The sequence below is a fragment of the Talpa europaea genome, assembly GCF_964194135.1.
Source record: "Talpa europaea genome assembly, chromosome: 3".
In the NCBI taxonomy this organism is placed as follows: Eukaryota; Metazoa; Chordata; class Mammalia; order Eulipotyphla; family Talpidae; genus Talpa; species Talpa europaea.
In genome coordinates, this window is record NC_140069.1 from 63,193,694 (window position 1) to 63,216,227 (window position 22,534).

General features: G+C 35.4%; 1 protein-coding gene across 2 annotated transcripts in view; it reads left to right on the forward strand.

Annotated features, from left to right (window-relative positions):
- The window catches only part of ATP6V1H (ATPase H+ transporting V1 subunit H), a gene marked incomplete at its 5' end in the record, with an annotated part of 105,065 nt that extends 83,052 nt beyond the window's left edge, over window positions 1–22,013 (forward strand). For both annotated transcript variants that reach the window (XM_084229556.1, XM_084229557.1), the window contains 2 exons: window positions 7,108–7,221; window positions 21,806–22,013. In XM_084229556.1, coding sequence (XP_084085682.1) covers window positions 7,108–7,221; window positions 21,806–21,866 — 175 coding nt within the window. In that variant the 3' untranslated portion in view covers window positions 21,867–22,013. The remainder of the gene's footprint in view (window positions 1–7,107; window positions 7,222–21,805) is intronic.
- Window positions 22,014–22,534: the final 521 nt, after the last annotated feature.

A 22,534-nucleotide genomic window follows, 5' to 3' on the forward strand; every position in this document is an offset into this window, starting at 1 on the left:
TAAATCTTAAAAAAAAATTAAAAAAAAAGAATTTACTAGATTAAATGATGTGCTTCATGTTACGATTTTGATAAAGAGCAGAGCTGATGTATCAGATGTGATATTTTAAAGTACAGTATCTGCAGCATCAACATAGTCACCAGCAGCAGCACAGCCCATTAGTAAGAACCCTTGATGAGCACCAGGATCAGAACCACACCCAGCATGGGCCCCACCTACAGCATTGGGGACCAGGAAGCCAATAATGGGATGGAAAATACAACAAATGGCACCATAAGTCCTCAGGGGAATACTGCACTGGAGAAACAGAACAAATCATTACAATCCAATCACAAAGATATGGAAGGGCTATTCATTTTATCGGATACAGAGTTCATAATTTCTATAATAAGGAAGTTCAATTAAATGGAAGAAAACAAGCCACAGAAAAGTTGATGAAAGATATACCAGAGAATTCATAAAAACAAGTGAATTGTCTGAGAAATAAAATTAACAAAGTCAAAATTGAACCTATACATAAGAAAACAAAGGAGATGCAGGATGTAAAAAAATTAATAAATGAAATGAAAAATGTTGGAGAAAGCTATGAAGTAGAATAGACTAAATGGAAAATTAAATTAGTGATTTGAAGATGAGAATGCACCAAAAAACAACGTAGAAGAGGAGAGCAATAAAGAAAATGGATCATTTCAAGAATTATCTGACTGCATGAGGAAAGGCAATGGGGGAGGAGGAGAGAAAAGAGATCAGAGAACTTATTTAAAGAAATAATAGAGGGGGCCTCCCTGGTGTTGCAGCAATTGAGTGCTGGGTTGTGAAGCTGCCCACAGCCTCTGAAGCGCTGTTTCAATCCCCGACCATTGGGAGAGGGTCCCACATGGCACGCAGACCTCTCCTGCCTCCCACTGCTCCCCTCAGCAGTGTACTTCGTCAGTCTGCCTGCTCTGCTCCCCGCTCTGGCTCTGGTGGGTTCTCTCACCCTCCCATGCTTCTGACTGTACCCAGTGCTTGTATAAATAAATAAATAAATCTTTAAAAAAAAAAAAATAGAGGAAGATTTCCCAAACTGGAAGAAGGAACTAAAAATACAAGTCCATGAAACTAAAAGAACGCTAGAACACCTTAAAAAAAAAAAAAAAAAAAAAGGCCCACACTAAGCCACATAGTAGTGAGTGTTCTAAAAGTTCAAAGACAAAGAGAGACTATTAAAGATGAGTAGGAAGAAGAAGCAACTAATCTATGAAAGAACCCCAGTCAGACTAACATCAGGAATCTCTGGATAAATACTTTGGGCAAATAAGAGAATGGAATAATGTGTTCAGAATACTTAATGATAAAAACTGCCATCCAAAATAATCTATCTTGCAAGGCTCTTCTTCAGATATGAGGGAGAAATCAGGGCCTTCTTAGACAAACAGAAACTGAAGGAGTTTTCAAACACTACACTCTCCCCCCATGAAATGTTGAAAGGAACTCTTTTATCTAAACTGGAGATGAACTGAACTGAATGCAAGAACAGAACAAGAGAAAAGAACCACAAAAATTAAGGTCAAAATGACAGCAACAGACTTATATATCAGCAATTGCTCTAAATATAAATAAATTGATCTCACCAATTAAAAACACAAAGTGGTTAGATTTGGAAACATTTCACCTTTTTGCTGCCTTTTGGACAGCCATACTTATATCACATAAAATAGATTTTACCGTTAAAAAAGCTAATGGGATAGGGATGGACACTATATAATGATTAAGGGAGAATTCATCAGGAAGACTTAACACTCATAACATATTCTTACAAAATTAAAGTGCAGCAAAAGGGCCTCCCTGGTGGCTCAAGGGGTTAAGCACAGTACTGTGAAGCAATTCACAGCCTCTGCAGCACGAGTTCCATCCCCCAGGTGGCCAGGGAGCTACACACATGGTACAGCAGACCTCTCCTGACTCACCTGCTGCTCCCCCCAGCAGTATTTTTCCATAGATCTGCCTGTTCTGTTCCTCACTCTGTCTCTGGTGAATCCTCTCACCCCCGTACCTCTAGCCTGTACCCCAGTTCTTTTATGCATAAATAAATAAATCTTAAAAAAAAATAAAGGTAATATCAGTTCTGAAAACCCATTGTAAAAAACACATTCATGACAGGGGCACTTCAACACTTCCTTTTCACCAATGGACAGGTCAAGTAGACAATGAATAAGGATATAATAGCCTTAAGGACCACATATGCTTTATAGACATTTATAGGGCACTGTACTCCCCAAAAGTTGAATACACATTCTTCTCAAGTACATATGGAACATTCTCCAGGATTGACCACATATTGAATCACAAGACAAGTATCAATAAATTCATTAAGATTGAAACCATACCATGCAACTTCTTTGACCATAAAGGTATCAAACTAGAAATCAACTACAAAAAGAAAGCAGAAAAAGCTTCCAGTAAATGAATACTAAATAATGCACTGCTGACTGACTATTGGGTTAATGAGGAAATCAATAAAAAATTCGAAAATATCTCGAGACAACTGAAAATGCAAACACACCTTCCAGAACTTACGATGCATAGCAAATGTATTACTAAGAGGAAAGTGTAAGTAATACAGGCCCACATCAAGAAAGAAGAAAGAGGTCAAATGAATAACCTTAATTCTCATTTCAAGGAACTAGAAAAAGAAGAACAAACAACATCAAAAGCCAGGAGAATAAAGGAAATAGTAAAAATTAGAACTGAAATAAATGAGGTAAAAATAAAAAAAAAGATGGGCAAAAATCTCAGTGAAACTGAAACTGGTTATTTGAAGAAATAAACAAAATGTACAGACCTCTAACTAGGCACACAAAGAAAAAGAGGAAGAAAACTCAAACAGGATCAGAAATGAAAGAGAAGTTACAATATATTGCACACATTCAGAAGATACTTTGAGCATTTGTATGTTCATAAATTCAATAACCTAATGGAGATGGACAAATTCTTAGATTGTACAACCATCTGAGATTGAATGGGAAAGAAATGGAAAATCTAAATAGATTAATCACAAGCAGAAAATAGAAACAGTAATCAAAGCTGTCCCCCCAAAACACTAGCCCAGAACCAGATGACTTCACAAGTGAGTTCTGTGACTAATGATGAGGTAGTACCTGTCCCGCTCATTTCTTTCAAAAAATTTTTGAGAAAGAGGGAGTACTTGCAAATACATTTTTTGAGGGCAGTGTTACTCTAATATCAAAACAAGACACAGGAAACACAAACATTGAAAAATTCAGGCCAATTTTTGTAATGATCAGAAGCAAAAATCTTCAACAAAATCTTAGCAAACTGAACCCATCAAATACATTAAAAGGATTATATACCATGACCAAGTGGGATTTATATCAGGGACATAAGATTGGTTCAGCAGCCCAAAAATCAATCAATATATTCACCTGTCAGTAAAACAAAAGATAAAAACCATATGAATTTATCAATAGAGGCCAAGAAAGCATTTGATAAGATTCAAAGTATGTGTATGATGAAAACCCTTGAAAAAATGGGAATAAATGGAACATATCTCAAAATAATAAATACCACATGTGGCCAAACAATAGCTAACATTTTCAGTGGTGAAAAGCTGAAAGCTTTTCCATTTAGATTAAGTAGAAGACAAGGATATCCTCTTTGACCACTACTGTTCAACAAAGTATTGGAAGTCCTAGCTAGAGCAATTGGGCAAGAAAAGGACATAAAAGAAATCTCAATTAGGAAATAAGTAGTAAATCTATTATTACAGATGACATGAAAATATACAGAGAACCTTAAAAACTCCACAGAAAAACTAATTGAAACAGCAAAGTAGCAAGTTACAAAATCAGTACACAAAAATTAGTTTCTTTCTTACATGCAAATAATTGTCTGCAAAAGGAAGATATTAAGAACATGATCCCATTCACAATTGCACCAAAACAAAATTAAATATAATAAACTTAACAAAGGAGGTAAAGGGCTTATACAGAGAAAATTATAACATAATGTTGAAGAAATAGAAGACACAAAGAAATAGATATGCTCTACTCATGGACTGGAAGAATAAACATTGGCACAATTGCCACCTTATCCAAAGCAATATACATTTTCAGTGCAGTCCCTATCAGTACCAGTGGTGGTCTTCAAAGAAATAATACAAATATTACCATAAAAGAATCTGAATGACCAAAGTATTCCTGACAAAAAAAGAGGAAGAACAGTGGAATCACACCCCCAGACTTTGAACCATACTACAAAGCTATAATAGTCAAAACAGCATGGTACTAGAACAAAAACAGATACACAGACCAGTGAAATAGAGTTGAGAGCTAAGAAATAAACCCACGCCGTGTGGACAGTTAATGTATGACAGCGGAACCAAGACAGTTGATCTATGGCATTGGAGAAAGAAAAATCTCTTCAATAAATAGTGTTGGGAAATTGGAAAAAGAATGAAGGTAGACCACTATCTCAAACCATACACAAAAATCAAATTAACTGGATGAAAGAATTAGTTCTAAGACCTGACACCATAAAATAGATGTAAGAAAACATAGGTGAAACATTCCATGACATAGAGTTCAGTGATGTCTTTTTGGGTTCATCTCTAGTAACAAGGAAAAAAGAAAGGCATATAAATGAGTGGGACTATACCAAAATAAAAGGCTTCTGACAGAGAAAGAAACTATTTAAAATGAAAAGACAACTTACTGGATGGGAAAAAAATATTTGCACACCATATATCTGACAAGTGGCTGAGGTAAAAATCTGTAAAGAACTTGTATAACTCAACCAAAAAAAAAATCAAAGAACCCCATGAAAAAATGGACAGAAGAACTAAAGAGGCACTTCTCTAAAGAAGACACGCCAATGCCCAGTGAGCACTGAAAAAATGTTCATCATCACTTATTGTCAGAGAAAAACAAATCAAAACCACAGTGAGACACCACCTCATACCTGTGAGAATAGCCCACATTAAAAAGATCAAAAATGAGAGCTGGCAAGGATGTGAAGAAAAAGGAACTCTCTTACATTGTTGGTGGAAATGTAGATAGGTTCGACTCCTAATAAAACAATATGGACGTTTCTCAAATGATACAAAACACTAATTTGAAGGGAAATATGCTCTCTTTAGTTCATTGTGGTACTATTTACAATAGCCGAGCTGTGGAAACAACCTAAATGTGGTAAGTACAGATGAGTGGATGAAGATTTGGTATCTATATGCCCATGGAATTCTACTCAGTGATCAAAAAAGATAAACTCTTGCCCATTTACCAGAACATGGTTGGAGCTGGAGGGAATTATGCTAAAGAAGATAAATCAGAAAGACAAATACTGGATGGTGTCACTTTTATGTGGAGTTTAGAGAAGCCAAACAAAAAGTCAGATAAAGCCAAACTAAGAACTAACACTAGAAAATGGAATGTTAAGCACTGCAGACCTCTCCTGTCTTGCCAGCTGCTTCTCTTAGCAGTGTATCTCAATAAATCCGCCTTTTCTGTTCTCCACTCTGTCTCTGTTGAGTTCTTTCACCCCTCTGCCTCTGGCATACACCCTGATTCTTCCCCGCAACATTCTAGGCTTTCTATTCTGCTCGGTTGTTACATTTGTCTATTCCTATGCCACTTCTAAAAGGTAATTATTATCTTATAATAAATATTGGTGGGGGGAGAGTAAACTCACTCTTGAATTGAGCTTACTAGAGGGGAAAAAGGGAAAGGGGTGAAAACAAGATGGGAAGAGTGTACAGCGGACTAATTTGGTGTACAATAGATGTGCTAGCTGAGGGTGCTATATGTTAACACCACTTGAGGGGAAGTCCTATACTTCTAGCACCCAAACAATGTTATAAACAAATGTTACCTAAAAAGAAAAATTAAAAAAAAAATACAGTACCTGGCACACGACAAGATCTCAATGCTTGGTTACAGTTATACTGTACTTTGTAAAATACTCAGTTTGATGTATTTTTTATGAAGATACTTACAAAAATAAAGTCTCTCACTTCCGTCTACTCATCTCTTAGGTTCCTTTAACTGCTACAAAAATTCTATTATATTTCACCGACTTCAGTATTGATGTCAGCCACTGGACATTGTAGACTGGAGAATCCTCACTGTCATGATGGAGTTAAGATACTGTTCACAGACACACCCTTGCAAAGAAACAGAGAACATCCATTTATGAAACAAATAACTCTTTTTACTTTACTTTTTCATTTGTAGTACTGGATGTCTCAGAGTGTTAGGGGCTTCAGTGATAGAAAGCAATATCAGTTGTCAGTCATCTTGATGTTATTGACAATAGCAATTTTCTCTTTTGTTTCGGTGCCCAGGAGGTCAGTAGCATATTCCGTGATTAAAAGAAAGGGCAGGTATCTTAAAAATTAGTAGTCATTTTCAGGAAATTAACATGTCCTCTCCTGAGTCCTTTTTAATTCTATATTCCTACTATCTACATCTCAGCCCCTATCTATTTTACAGTATGGCAACTAGTAAACTTAATATCAATCTGATATTATTATGGATATTAGGCTGTGTTCAAGATACTGAATTTTTTTTTTTAATTTTTATTTATTTTTTTTTTTTTTTGTTGGACCCTCGCTGGTGGCCAGGGATCGAACTGGTGCTGCAGAGGCTGTGGGCAGCCTCACAACCCAGCGCTCAACCGCTGTGCCACCAGGGGAGGCTCTTCAAGATTCTGATTTTAAGCATGCCAGAAATACTGGTAATAATGGAATTTATACTCAACTACCTAGAAAACTATAATCTAGAATATTGCAGTTATCTGTGAGGTATTTGTCTCTATTAAGAAGTGAGAATAACAATTGAATTTATCATTAGGAAGTCAAAAGAGAAAATGTTTGAAATCTTCTAGCATCCAAACAATGTTATAAACCAATGTTACCTAAATAATTTTTTTTTTAAAGTACAGCACCTGGCATACAAGGAAGGATATAAAAGGCATGTGTTGATTTACTTATCTATATTTTAATTACATTTTTAAAGACCTTAGGCTCCCTGGCATTTGACCTTTTGCTGACTAACAAAACAAGCTTGAAAGTAATCACAGCATCTTCACAAAGTGACTTTTATTCCGCAGGGTTATTGAACAGCTTGGTGGGAAGCAACTGGTGATGAACCACATGCACCATGAAGACCAGCAGGTTCGCTACAATGCTCTTCTGGCTGTGCAGAAGCTCATGGTGCACAATTGGTATGTGTTGCTTTTTCCTCCTGCTCACACTTTCTGCAAGACCTCACTTGCCATTCCAGTATCTCTTTATGTAAATGCTCTGATGAATGGTAGTTTTGTAAATTAGTGATTTAATATATATCTAGAAATATATTTTAGTAATCAGAGCAATGAAATGTTACTTTACTTTTTATTGTATTATTTTTACTGAAGTAAAATGGTTTATAACATTGTACATAATTTTGGGTGTTACAACACCCTGCCCACCACCAAAGCATAATCCTTTATCCAAACATAATCCTTCATCATATTCTGTTGGCATCTTTTCTGACTTGATCCTCTCCTATCCTCCCTACCTCTCTGGTAGCATCAGCTGTAGCATCATAGTCAGATTTCTCGGGTTTGTTTCAGTTTAGTTTTGTCTGTTCCTTTGTTTTGGTTTCTCTATATTCCACAAACAAGTGAAATCATTCAGTGTTTGTCGTTCTCCTTCTGACTTATTTTGCTTAGCATAAATCCCCTCCAATTCCATCGATGTTGGAAATGGCAAGATTTAATTTTTTGATAGCTGAGTAGTATGCCATTGTGTATATATACTAGTTCTTATCCACTCATCTGTCATGGGACACTCAGGTTGTTTCCATAACTATTGTAAATAGTACTGCAGTGTACATAGGAGTGCACATATCCCTCTGTCTTAGTGTTTTGGCATCTTTTGGGTAGATACCTAGAAGTGGGATTGCTGGAATGTAAGGTAGATACAGTTAAAAAAATTTAGAAACGTTCATACTCTTTTTCTGTAAGCTGGACCAACCTACATTCTCACTGACAGTTGGACTTCTGATTAGAGACTCTCATTTTGCATGGTTTACTATTCAGCATATGTTAATCTGAGTGTACTTCCCCAATTCACTTGAATACGCTAAGCTAAGATTCAGTTCTCACATTTCATTCATGTAGCCTTTTGCTTTTAAAGCTTACCAGTGCTTTTATAAAGGAAAGAATTAATAATGTTTTAGAATGCATATGTTTGAGATTATAGGGTTTAGGAGAATATCTAGGAGTGCTACTGTGGCATCATGTGTTGAATATTAGTATCTTAACACTTTTCTCGTAAATACTGACATGTCTTTATGCTTTCAACAACTACTTTTTGAGTATTTTATATCCTTGTGTTTAGTGTTGGGATATAGATATAGTGGAAGTGAGTGCAACTTTACAAAGGATAGTAAGAGAAATCTTCTCTGAGTAGGCCACCTTGGCTAAGCTGATGTAATAATGATTATGAACTAGCTTACAGCTCAGTTATTGGGAGTTAGCATTGCACATAGAGGGGATTAAAAAACATTTTTATACTCATAAAAGGGGAGAATACCAAGAGCAGTAATGAGCTAGTGCTGATGTCACCTAGTGAGTGGAGGGCAGGGATTCCATTATATCCAAATGCCCAACACTGCACACGCCATTCTCCTCAACAAAGAATTGTGCTGTCCAATGTGTCAGTAGTGCTAAGGTTGAGATACTCTTAATTTGAAGGGCAGTGTGAGGGCTAGCATGGAAAAAGATGGATGAGGTGAGATTAGTGGGGTCCGGACTCATAGTGTCTGGTAAGTTGTCATTTGTTTCTTACTTTTATAAGATAAGTTGAAAGCCATTGTAAGATTTTTAAATAGGGAAATGACAAGATTTGGTTTATGTTTAAAAAGATCACTTGAGTTACTCTCTGAAGAATAGATTGTACTGGGGTATGTGAGCAATATCATTTTAGTAGGTTCTCACGTAATGTGGAGTAGAGATGGTAGGTCACCTGAACTAACACCATACAATTGAGACAAAATGGACCTGGGATGGACTTCAGTGCAATGCTGGTGACACTCAATGTACTACACACATTTTTGCTTTCTTCATATCTTCAGTGCAGAAAGAATGAGATCAAATCAGAGGTGAGCTGAAAAATGCTTTTTGTCTCTGTAGCAGGAAGAAGAAATTTTCAAGTCTGTCAGTAAAATATGGAGTAGTCCCCTGGATTTCTTTCCTTGTTTCACTTTTCTAACATAAATGAACTATTTACTAATTTCATCTCTCTTGGTTTATGTCTCTTTAGTGATATTAATTTAAAGAATATTGGCATTTAAGTAAAGTTCAAGACTTTTGCAACCAGTAAGCCAGATATTTTTCTAAAGTTTCTATCAAGTTTTATTTTCTCTACTTGTTGAAATTAGAGTTGCTCAATATCTCTTATTTTATTAATAAAAATAGTTTCATTTTAATAGTTTTTTCTCTTGAAGAATTTGTTGTGGCATTTTGCCTTTTTTATGTGTATTTCTGAATATGAAAATAGTAAAGATGGGTATAAAATAGGTAGTGAACCTTTTACCTTTGCCCATGGAGAAAATTTTTTGATGGAAGATTATTGTTCAAAGGATAGTGCATTGAAGATAAAACATTTAAATTTGAAGAAAGACTAGAATTCACATGTGACCTATATATTTTGTGATGACATACACATTTCTATGACTGTACCAGAAAACAAAAACTGCTTAATTAATAGCAATTTTTCAGTATGGTAATATGAGACCAAATAGAATACCATCTGGAAAGCAAATCATCTTTGTGCAGCTTTTCATTTCATTTTTGCATGTTATCTGTGGTCGTTGTTTTGCTCTAGGTCACATGCACAGATTTCAAACACACTTTTGATTTTATACCTTAAATAATTTTTAGATTTTTTGATATTGCATTATTCCTAAAGTTTCTGTTGATTACACTAAATCATAGCTATGGTTCTAGTATCATTAACATTTAATTTTGGGGGACTGTACTTTTTTTTAAGTATTAGTTCAAAAGTATATTTTTAGTATAAATTGGATACTTACAAAGCCATAGGACTGGATTGTCTATCTTGATTTTTATTCTGTTTTAAGGAGTTAAATACTAAATTTCTGATAATGTGGAGATAGATCTCATTTACATATTGATAACATGGAGCATAGAGTTATAAATCCTGTGAAAATATTTAATTCTCTTTCAAGATTTTATGATTGATTTCAAAATTATTTTCATGAATTGCAGTTGTTCATTCAAATAGTCATTTTTTCTCCTATCCCATTGCCATCTCTTTTAATGTGGAATACAGGATTACAAATAACCCTAACTGATGTGCATTAGGAGTGGGGGTGGAGTGGGATGAAATAGAGTTGGGATGGAGGGGACAACTGGCATGCACTGGTGATTCCCCTTCTGTCTTACTCCTACCCCCTCACCCCCCATTCAGAGTCACTCTCACATTTCCCTGTAAATGACACAGGAGCTTTTCCTGTCTCCACCCCCACCCCTCAACCTTCCTGGTGTGTCTTGAGAAGTGCTGCATTTTTATACTCATAAACTTGTCAAAATATAAATACAATGACAACCTACTCAAGAGAACTTATGTATATAACTTCAGTTTATATTTTACAATTTAACATCATAAAATGTCATCATTTTTCTCCTACAGAATGATTTTAAAATGTAATCAGCCTCTAATTAAGGAGCAACAATATGTGCATATGGACAGCTCAGGACTTCAGGAAAGAAACACTGAATTTTGTAGGTAGAGGATATTATGTAGAATTTTCTATTTGTTTCTAGATTCTTTTTCAACTTTTTCTTTTTCAAGCAGAATAGTAAGTTATAAGAGTGTTACCCTCATATAGAGCTTTTGTTTGTAGATAAGTTATATAGCAGAATTCACCAAATAATGGTATGGGTGTTACTGCTTTCTTCACTGATGTTTTTAATTGCTTAGGATATTTTTGTTATTCTGTAATAACATAGGCATAAATATAGTGATTAAAATAGTGACTTATGAACTGAATGAAAGAAAAAGATTTTATGTGTTTTATCTTTTTAACATTGATAATCATGTTACTAAAATATTCAATGCAATTTTTAATTGCCATGAAACATTTCTAGATTTAACATTTTCCATAATTAATTTAGAAAATTGTTATCTGTCTTTGCCTGGAATTTTCTAGATTATTCTCAGGACAATTTTAGTGGAGGATCCTTTGAATGTCTTTATTATCATGTAATTGTGTATTTTTTCAAAAACAAACATAGCAGGAGTTTTTGAAATGTGCAAACCAAATCCCAGTAAACAGGAATTCTTTATTGCTCTTGTCTCAATATCAGTTGAGCAACTCACAGGCCCCAGTCTAAAGTAGCTTCCATGCAACATATCAGCCTACATAAACATTTGGAAGAGGTAGATAGATACTGAGTATTTTGATAGGAAGTGAAGAAAATAAAACTACTAGTGGATAATGGAATCTCTGTATTTTATAACTAAATATAAAGTCAAATGCAAATTTCACACATAAATTATCTGTGATTAAGGTGTAAGTATCTGTGGATCAAGTTCATGTTGTGGTTTTGTTTGATTAGGGTTGACTTCTTAGACAAATAGATACTGAAATTGAGTTTTAAAGGACTGATTAAACACAAAGGAAAAATCTGGTCCAGAAAGATAGGAAGAGAATAATGAACTAACTTGCTTTGCTTTGGAATAGTTTCTCTTCTATCTCTTTCAATGGGTGGGACACTAACATTTGTAGTGGCATAAATATTTCATTTCATGGACTTCATTCTGTGTGTGTGTGTCCTTGAAATAATTGAATAAATATAAATATAGGATAAAAATAATTCAATAGGATCAAGCAGATTTTATAGTTATTTATTTAAAAGAATTAAGTTTTTGAATTATTAGTTTCCTTTTTGTGTGTGTACCATATCCAGATGTTACATTTTCTTTGGGAACTGAACTGACTTGTTAAATTTTTGACACCATTGGAAATTTGAAGAATTAATTTAAAAAATGATAAGGCTGTCATTTTAGAGAGATACCTTTTGATGTAAATATTCTGTAGTTGAATTTTCATTAAATTTATAGAATTATGCAGACATTCAGTAGGTAACCTATCCTAAATTTAATTAACGTGCAGCTTATTTTCAGTTCTTACAATTTTAAAAATTAGTTCAGTAAAAGAATACTAGAGAAACCAAACAAAGGATCAGGAAGAAAGACAAAACTTGCAAGATCACCACAGATGAGAGTTATAGCAGAGGAGAGGATAGGGGTCAAAACAAGGGGGGGAAGAGCACAAGGACTTGTGGTGATGGGTCATGGGAGCTATGGTGGCAAGAGAAGTATGGGAAATACACTTGATGGGAGAAATAAAATGTCCAAAAATTAACAATGATGTAAGAAAGTAATGTAAAAAAATAATTTAAAAAATATACAAAAGTGGACCTCCCTGGTGGCACAGCAGGTTGAGCGCAGCCCGTGAAGCTATCCGCAACCTCTGCAGCACAGGTTTGATTCCCAGCCGCCTGGCAAGGGTCCCACATGGTGCGGCAGACCTCTCCTGTCGCGCCCGCTGCTCTCCTCAGTAGTGTATTTCAGTAGATCTGCCTGTTCTGCTCCCCACTCTTTCTCTGGTGAATCCTCTCACCCTCCCACGCCTCTGGCCTATACCCCAGCTCTTGTATAAAAATAAATAAATCTTTAAAAAAAAATACAAAAGTGGCAGTATCAGGGCCAGTTTTCCTTAAAGATAAAATTTCTTATACCTACACAATATTAAGGCTCTAAAATTTTTCCGTTACTTACACCAGAGCTTCTGCCTTTCTTTTCCTCAAGTGCCTAAAAGTTGTGTATTTGCAGATGCCCCCCCCCCAAAAAAAAATACAAAAACAAACAACAGCAACCTGGTGCCTGAAAACCCCAGGCTTTTCCTAAATGGCTCAGAAATACCATATGAGAGAACATTTTTGTGTTTGCCTCAAAAACTGTACTGGTTCTATTTGTGTGTAGTTTCCTATGTGATAGAGTGGTTACTTTTATCTCTGCCCTTCTGTCTCTAAGTTAAGCATGGGATACTTATTAGGTAATTCAGTATGCGCTAAAAAGATATGAAGTATAAAACAGAGGTAGAGCACACCGGTTCAACACAGTGTTGTGGGGGCTAGGATTGAAACATGGGTAAGTGTCATAAGAACCTGGGAACTGTGCCTCAACCACCGTGAGCCTTAAGGAGACAATGCTTGGGTAAATCTTAATACTCTACAAGGGGTTAGTTGGTGAAGATGTGGTAGAGTATAGAGAGAACTTCTAGGCAAAGGTTCATTGTGGATATGCTGTAAGTGGGAAGCCACAGCAGTGTCACCAGATGTTAAATAGTTAAGTCCAGGAGCTCACAAAAGCTAAAAGTCCACCTGTGTCATGCACACTAGCTTAGTATTTCAGGGAGATAATAAAATTATAGTAACCTGAATGCTAATTTTATTTCTTTAGGAATTTTCTTTTTTTAATAAATAAGAAACTAATATTTCTGATGTAATGTGAACTGTATGTTTTGGCAAATCTGGTACAGCAGCTCAACAAGATCACAAAGGAACCAAGAATCATAAACCTTCCTGCTCCCCTGTCCTTAGGATCTAGATTTCATCCTCCTGGTTGTAATAAATAGTTTGTGGTGAGGTGAGGTGCTTTGAGATTGTAAATACTTTTTTTCCGAGCAAACATTTGCTCATTTTATTTTATTTTTTTTAGCATCCATTGGTGTTTCTTACCTGAGTCAATTATTATAATTTGTCAAATGCCTTTTGAAATTTTGTCTTTTTATATATGTGTGTGCCTTTTGAGTCTATGGTCTATTGATAGATAGATTCATGACTGCGTATGAAACTGAATGTTAAGAGCTAAATAATAGTCAGTGTAAAATCTCGTCCGGCTTGGGGAGAGGCTAGAGAAGGAAAGAATGGTCACACACTTTGCATTCCAGGCTCAGCTCTTCTGAGCCAGCAAGAATTGTATCTTACTTTCATTTCTCTTTCCTTCTAGCACCTAAGTATTATTTAATGTAGTGATTTTTTGAGAGAAATGTGGCTCAATATCAACTCCCCATCTCAGTTATAAGTTTCTGAAAATGATATTATGTCTTTGATCTTGTTAGTGTGTTCTTATGATAGATGTTAATAGTCTTTTAACCATGGTTTTCACCAGAAGTTAATACCTGAGGTTTTATTTGGCATACCAAGAATGATTGTTCAACAATTTTAACACAATTTTAAGAAATTTAATCATAAGACATTAGTTTTCTTCAGTTATTAGGCATTTAATTGAATGAAATGTCTTATTTGGTTAGGTGAGCATCTGTCATGGTTAGTGTGTTAGTAATGTTAGTAAAATATTTAGCAAAATTTTAAGACTACATTTTTCATTTTGTTCTGCTCCATAAGAAAATTGTGTATATATGTATGTGTATTTACATATATTACATGCACATAACTATTTTCTGAGATTTTTTTTTTGTATATCCAGCATGTTTAAATCATACAAGTCATCATCTAGACAACCTGCAACAATTTTGCTGTTTTTTCTCTCAAGAAATAGATGTTATTTTAAGTAAAAATATATGTTCTGATTTATTAACATTTTCAAGTTGCCACTAGATGATTCTACTAGAACAAAACAAGAATAAGTTGATGAAAGAGCAAAGACCTTGGTAAACTCAAGGTCTAAATCTTGTTCTTTATCTTTACCAGGAACGGTTGGTTTGAATAAAACAAAAATCTGACTCCAGTTAGTTTAAATATAAGAAGATATATTATGAAAATGTCAGGGCAGCTCACAGACTCTAATGCTAAGGTCAAGTCACAAAGTTGCAGCTAAAACTGGGAATGTGAAAGCTGGCAAGAAGTAGCAGCAACTTTTACCATCTCCCTTTCCATTTGGCCACATGGCTTCTCATATTTATATAGTGCATCTCCTACTTCTTTCCTGCAGACTTTTCCTGCCCAAGACCCTGTTGTGATTGCCTCCACAACAGCAGGCTGAACCTCAGTGTCTTCATGATTTCCTAGTTGAGCTTTCCACACTTAGCTGGGTCTGTTTGGGTGTGACATTCCAAATCCCTTGGCTTGGGATATTCCCTTGCTTCCTGCCTCTTCTATCCGTTGGTCACTTATCTTTCCTTTACCTGATGGAGGAACAGATTTCAATTGCAGCGAGGAGTTGATTTTTTTGGACACAATGAATTTGCTTTCTGTGTGATATATCCAGTTATATATTATTATTTAAGGGTAAATTTTACCACCACTTCAACTTTACCAAAAAATGTTAATAAATCAGAATATATGTTTTTATGTAAAATAACTTCTATTTCTTGAGAGGAAATACTTAAAAATTGCTTCAAGTTGTCTAGATAATGAACAGTATGATTTAAACATATCTAAAAAGATAGGGCTGGTGTTCAGAAGCAAGATATAAGCAGTATTGATAGATGTAATCACTAGAGGGGAGGTTGATGTCATGGAAATGGGTAGGATCACATTTAGAATAACTGCTATTAATTCCTTTACTTTAATGGCATTAGATATGGTTTTAAGTATTACTTGTCATCTAAAATATTTAATATAGTAAATTTTGATTTACTCTACATTTTAAGTTTCGCTTTGACTTTTTTCCTCCACTAAATTGATTTCTTGTCAGTAGTCAGTGCTCTTCAGGCCTAGTTGTTCATATATTATGCTTTTAGAAACATCATTAACTTTTTTTTAAAAATAAATTTTATTTTTATATTCCCCATACAATTGCATTCCCCTTATTTTGACCCTAATCCCTCCCCTCCCCAGCCCCACCCCCCATAGAATGTCTCTTGTTCGTAGTTGTTTGTTGATTTTGATATTTTCTTTCTTATAGTTATTCTTTTTTCCTGGTCCCTTATTTAAGTTTTCTAGATTCCTGCTATGAGTGAGACCATCTTTTCTTTTTCTTTCTGGCTTATTTCGCTGAGCATGATCCCTTCCAGCGCCATCCATGTTGCTGCAAATTGCATGTAAACATCATTAACTTTTAATTTGAAATAGAGAATTCTTTCCAAAGAATAATAAAAGGGCAAGCCACTAATTTCAGTCTTATTTTTTCCAGCTTTAAAAAAATTTTCCACTCCTGTTTTTTTGCTTAATCTTAAATTATGTGCTGATCTCTCAACTGGCATAGATGATGTTAATGGCATAGATGATTGAGGAAGCTTTGATTATGTTTAGGGTTCATGGTCTTTTAAACACCATTCCTTTTTTATTATTTATATATTTTTACGTCATTGTTCATTTTTAAACAATGTTTGCCTGCCCTCCACCCCCAGGTGTAGTCCCCATAGAATTTCCTTCATCAATGCACCCATGCACCATCACCACAGCACCCTAAGCTCCTCCCTCCATTCATCTGATCCCCCTCCCTCCTCTTCCCCTGCAGGATGTCTCTGGTTTAAAATTGTCTGTCTTTGTTTTGTTTTGTTGTTTTGTATTTTTTTTACTCCCCCCCCCATGTCTTATATGGTTTGTTTTTTGTTTTGTTTTGTTGTGTTTTCTGTTTTTTTATTTATCCCCCTGATGTCTTACATGTTTCCCCTATATTCCTCCGATAAGTGAAACCGTCTGATATTTTTCTTTTTCCTTCTGGCTTATTTTACTGAGCATAATTCCTTCTAGCTCCATCCATGTTGCTGCGAATGGCATGAGTTTATTTTTTTTGATTGCTGAATAGTATTCCATTGTATATATATACCACATCTTCTTGATCCAGTCATCTATTTTTGGACATTTGGGTTGTTTCCAGGTTTTACCTATTGTAAATAGTGCTGCAATAAACATAGGGGGTACAAGTGGTCTTTCTTTTTTTTTTTCCTTTTATCCACCTTTTTATTTTGAATCAGTGTCCTTTGGGTAGATCCCTAGGAGTGGAATTCTGGGTCATATGGTAGCTCTTTTTAGTAGACTGAGGAATCTCCAGACAGTTTTCCATAGTGGTTGGACCAGTTTGCACTCCCACCAGCAATGTAGGAGAGTTCGTATTTCACACCACATCCTCACCAACATTTGTTGTTACTGTTTTTTTGGTATGTGCCATTCTTACTGGTGTAAGGTGGTGTCTCTTTGTGGTTTTGATTTGCATTTCCCTGATTATAAGGGATGTTGAATCATTTTTAAATAATGAGTGTTCAGTGCCAGCCCTGTGTTATATAAAGCATGTTGCCATCCTGGGATGGAGTGCAACAAGTACATGCATACTTTTTTTTTTCATTTTGTGTTTTTTATTTTTTTAATATATTTTTTACATCATCATTCACTTTTCAGGACATCAAAAAAGGTTTATTTTTATTTTTTTAAATTAATTTTTAATTTTTTTAAAAATTTTTATATTCCCCATACAATTGCATCCCCCTTATTTTGACCCCAATCTCTCCTTTCCCCGCACCCCCCCATAGTGTTTCATCATTCATTTTTAAACAGTGTTTGCTTTGCCACCCTCCTCAGGTGTAGTCCCCATAAAATTTCCTTCACCAATGCACCTGTATACCATCACCACAGTCCCCTGTGCTCCTCCCTTCCTCCCTCCCTCCAATCCTTCTCCCTCCTCCTCCCCTGCAGGATGTCTCTGGTTTATAATTGTCTGTTTTTGTTTTGTTTTGATGTGTTTTGTATTGTTATTATTTTTTCCCTAATGTCTTATTTGATTTCCCTATATTCCTCCTATAAGTGAAACCATCCGATATTTTTCTTTTTCCTTCTGACTTATTTCACTGAGCATAATTCCTTCTAGCTCCATCCATGTTGCTGCGAATGGCATGAGTTTCTCTTTTTTGATTGCTGAATAGTATTCCATTGTGTATATATGCCACATCTTCTTAATCCAGTCATCTATTTTTGGGCTTTTTCCAGGTTTTACCTGTTATAAATAGAAGCACATTCATAATTGTAACTCTAGGAAAGTACTATGTGCCCAGTTATACAGTGGACCTAGTCTAAGCCCAGGAAGGTTCTGGGAAGGGGGCATTCTAGGAGCTGTTAAAAGATCATGAGGAAGTACCCAGTAAAGGGAGAGGGAAAGAGTTGAAGGGTGAGTTTAAATATATGGAAGCCAGAGAGGTCCTGATGCACCTGAGGAATAACCTGTAGATCCAGACAGCTGGTTTCTGGTTATGAAGCTAAATATAAAGTTGGAGGCATAAGTACTGGCAATATCATAAAAACAATCTTTACTGTGCTGAAAAGTTTGAACTCTTTCCTGAACACTATGGGATACTACAGAGGGACAGTAGAAATAAAAATTATTACTTTAGAAACACTAATTTAGAGACAGTGAGAGCTAGTAAATTGTAGGGTAAGACTGGAGGAAAAAAATGCCACTGAGGAAAGCACAGATTTAACCCAGGCCATGGATTATGAGAATGTCCACTTAGATAGGCAGAATCAGAAGTTGACGAGGATGTAATACAGAAAACTGGAGATAAGCTGGATGTGGCCAAAAAAGAAAGAGGCAGCTAGTGATTATCATGGTTTATAATTAATGTCCATTCTTAATTACCAAATGAAATCAGATGAGCAAGCCAAAACCTCTTATCTCTTTGAATGATGTGTTCCAAATTTGCATAATTATTCTTTAAATAGATTTGAGACTTTTTTCAGGTGATTATAAATTCACATTGCAAAAATAAGTGCCTCATGTATTTTGGTGAAATGATTCTCTAAAGAATAATTTTGTTATCTAGGAGATACTTTAACTTAGTTATAAAGTGATTTAATTCATTTTTCCCTGTACAGCATTAAAACATTGAACTTACCGTAAATTGTTGTTCCTTTACTGTGGATTTAAGAGAGCTTTAAGCTCATTAGAGTATGCTACAAGCAGACTAATTTAGAAAGATTTTAAACTTTGTTGAGCAGTCACTAATAATAGACTGGTGTAGGTTATGAAGTAGTTGATAGATTTAACTGCTGGTGTCTGGTCTTTCAGTACATTTTTTTATAAAGACAAATGCATCCTTGTTCAAGTTCTAACTTTTCTATGGAATTCTTCACTGACTTCATTCAGTAGTTGTTAAGCTCATAGTGCTAGGCACTGATCTAAATACTGAAAGAAGGTAAGTCAGACACACTCACCACTTGTGCACTTCAAAGTCTTACATTCTAAATATATTTCAAAAAAGGAGCCTATAATAAACCTTGAATGTGAATTTTGCTTACATATGAACTTTGCATGCCATCTTAGTAACTGATAGAAAATAGATTTTATTCTTTAAAATGTTGGTAATAGACTAAAATTTCTCCCACACTGCACCTTGTCTAACTAGTTTTTATGTAATTTGGTTGTTTAGGGCAAAGTCTGCAATGTATAGATTACTTTTGGTTGTGAGTACTTGCTGATCAACAACCAGCATTTGAAATTTATTTTTTTTAAAGATTTATTTATTTATACAAGAACCGGGGTACAGGTCAGAGGTGCGGGAGGTTGAGAGAATTCACCAGAGACAGAGTGGGGAGCAGAACCAGCTGACAGACCAAAGACACTGCTGAGGGGAGCAGCGGGCGAGGCAGGAGAGGTCTGCCATGCCATGTGGGTTTCTCCTTGGCTGGCTGGGAATCGAACCCATGCTGCAGAGGCTGCGGACAGCTTCAGAGTATGGCGCTCAATCTGCTGCGCCACCTGGGAGGCCCATCCTTTGAAATTGAAAAGAAATTCTGCAGTCTTCTCCCAAACCACATGGAATTAAACTCGAAATCAGTAACAGAAAGATAATAGAATACCCCAAAATGTGGAGAATAGACAACAGATTTGTAAATAGCACTTGGGACAAAAGAAAAAAAAAAAACCTCAAGAGAAATAAAGTATTCTGAACTAAATGAAAATATAACATCAAAATTTGTGGGATATAGTGAAAACACTGCTTACAGGAAATTTATAGCATTGGATGCATAGTTTAGAAATGAAGAATGTTTAAAAATCAATAATCTGTTTCCAGTTTATGCAATTGGGGAAAGAAGAGCCAGTTAAATCTGAAGTAAGTAGGAGAAGTAATACAAAATCAAAGAAATTGACAACAGGATATCAATGGAGATAAAGGAGTGAAGCCAATAAACTGACTCTTGGAAGTCAGTGATTTTGATAAGCCTTTGCATAGACACAAACTGCTTACTTACTATTAGTTGAAAATAAGATCACCAATTGTTTAATTTATGTCAGGTAGTATTAGTACAAGAAGATTATAGGCTTAACTAAGATAACTAAATAGACAGTGATAAGAACTTTCCTATATGGAGAACAAAAAAAAGCCATAAACCACACTCATGTCATAGAGAGTGTCAGTCATTCTCATACTACTTTTAATTATAATTCACCTTCATAAGCTTTCCAGGGAGTCCTTGACCCCTCCACTAGTTCACAGAATCCTCTTTCCTATTCTGAATGCTTTTTTCGCAGTCTTGTTTTATATCATTGATAGTGTTGAACTAAGGCCTAGGGTTGTGCCAGCAGAGGAAAGAGCAGGAAGTAAAACACTAGGTCACTACACCCCTTATTCTGTACCTTTGTGGAGAAAGGCCAGAGGATCACATTCGTCAGTGGCCACCGTAGGTATCCAAAGGATGTGATCTGGAGGGGCTCAGATAAGGAAAGGTTTAATGGCTAGTTGATGAGTGGGGGGAAGGATGATGTTGACCTGTGTGCTCCTTCCAAGAAGGGCACCTTCATACTTGTAACCCTCCATTAACACTGTGAGGGAGTGAGGGGTCTTCTTCCTGCGTGCAACCTCTGGGGACCAGCCATGAAATGTGGAGCTGGAATGAACAACCAGGTCTCTATTCCTCTTATTTTATAGGAGGGAACCTTTTAAGTCATCTTTGAAGAATATCTTTTTCTTATCCTAATTAGGTAGTTCAAAGATAGAAGTTTAGACAGCTCCTTCAAGTAAATAGGAAAAAGATTGTTTTCTGTCCTGGAATTAACAATGATACATATGTGTAATTAGAACTAAGTATAAACATATTATAGATGCACACTCAAATTTATTTTCTGAAGGAGAATGTGATTTAAAGAGCTTGGCAATTGCTACTCTAAGTCACAGTTGCCTCATCCAGAAAATGAGACTACTTCTCAGTTCTTGTGGTTGGTCTGTGGTTTCCATATAAACATCTTTATGGAAGGTTTAAATTGTGTTAGTGCAAAATAAATGTATAACTCATAACTCCTATAATGTAGTGATCTTTTTAAAAAAATTTTAATTTTTTTAGTTGCGGTAGCATTGGCTTACATTATTTTTGGTATTTTGGAAGTGTCGTGATCCTGACGTTATATTCAGTGATTTGTTTTCATCTGCTCTAGGTGTAGATATCTTGTATTCTTCAACTTCAGCACGTTTGCTTTCATGTGTTAGTCCACTTACTCATAAAGTTGATTTCTGAGCTGCTTAGGTTGTAGATTAAGGATAAGCAAGACTTACCTAACTAGTAGACTTTTCCTGAGAAGTAATTACATTGCTGGGTAATCATGTGCAGAATTACTTGTTTCTGTGTGTAATGACTTGTTCACATATGGTAAGTAGAGTATTTTAAATTCATATAGTACAGGTTTCTTGGAGTTTGGAACAAAGTTGGTTTTCTAGGGCTATTTTATTTCTAGATACTGAAGTAAATATATCTGACAGGGTTTGTTGTATTTTGATTTTGAAAAGAGGTTTTTGTTGTTTAAATTCTGACTTGCCTTGTTATTTTATTTTATTTTTAGGGAATATCTTGGTAAACAGCTCCAATCTGAGCAACCCCAGACTGCTGCTGCCCGAAGCTAAGCTGTGCCCTCCAGCCCAGGAATCTCCCACCTTTCCACTTTACCTCTGATGGAACACCTGGAGTGTGAATCTCAGTAGTTAATGTCATGAACAAATAATTTTTTATTTTGCTTAATAATTTGCATATGTTGTGTAGCTTTTCCCAGTGCTTATTTCTGATAAAGGTGTTTGCCTGTTAAGTTGTATAAAAGTAATTGCTTTCTGTATCTAAGGAAAATATAACTGTTACATATTCTGCTTATAATTCTGTATTTATTGTTCTTTCAAAATTAATATAGTTATTAAAGGATTCATACTCCCATTCTCTTTCTCTTTTTACTCATTCCTTACTTGGATTTGAACAAGTTCACCTATTGTCCCAGCCAAATTAGGAGAATTGTTGCAGAATAGAGAATCCCAAATAAATATTTTGAAATCATGTATATATCTATATCAGCTGTCCCTCTATCCACACATACACATTGCAGCACTCCTCTGCTAATATTTAGAAAACTTTTTTAACATTTTAAATTCATTTGTAACTTCACACCATAAGAGATTTGCTTTTCTGTACTTTTTTTCTTGGACTTTAATAGCTCAAGTTTGTTGTCTTTCAATATTTCTTGGTTTATAGAGACATTCTGCAGGGGGGAAGAAGGGAGTTGGCGCAAAACATGGGTGGGAAGAGC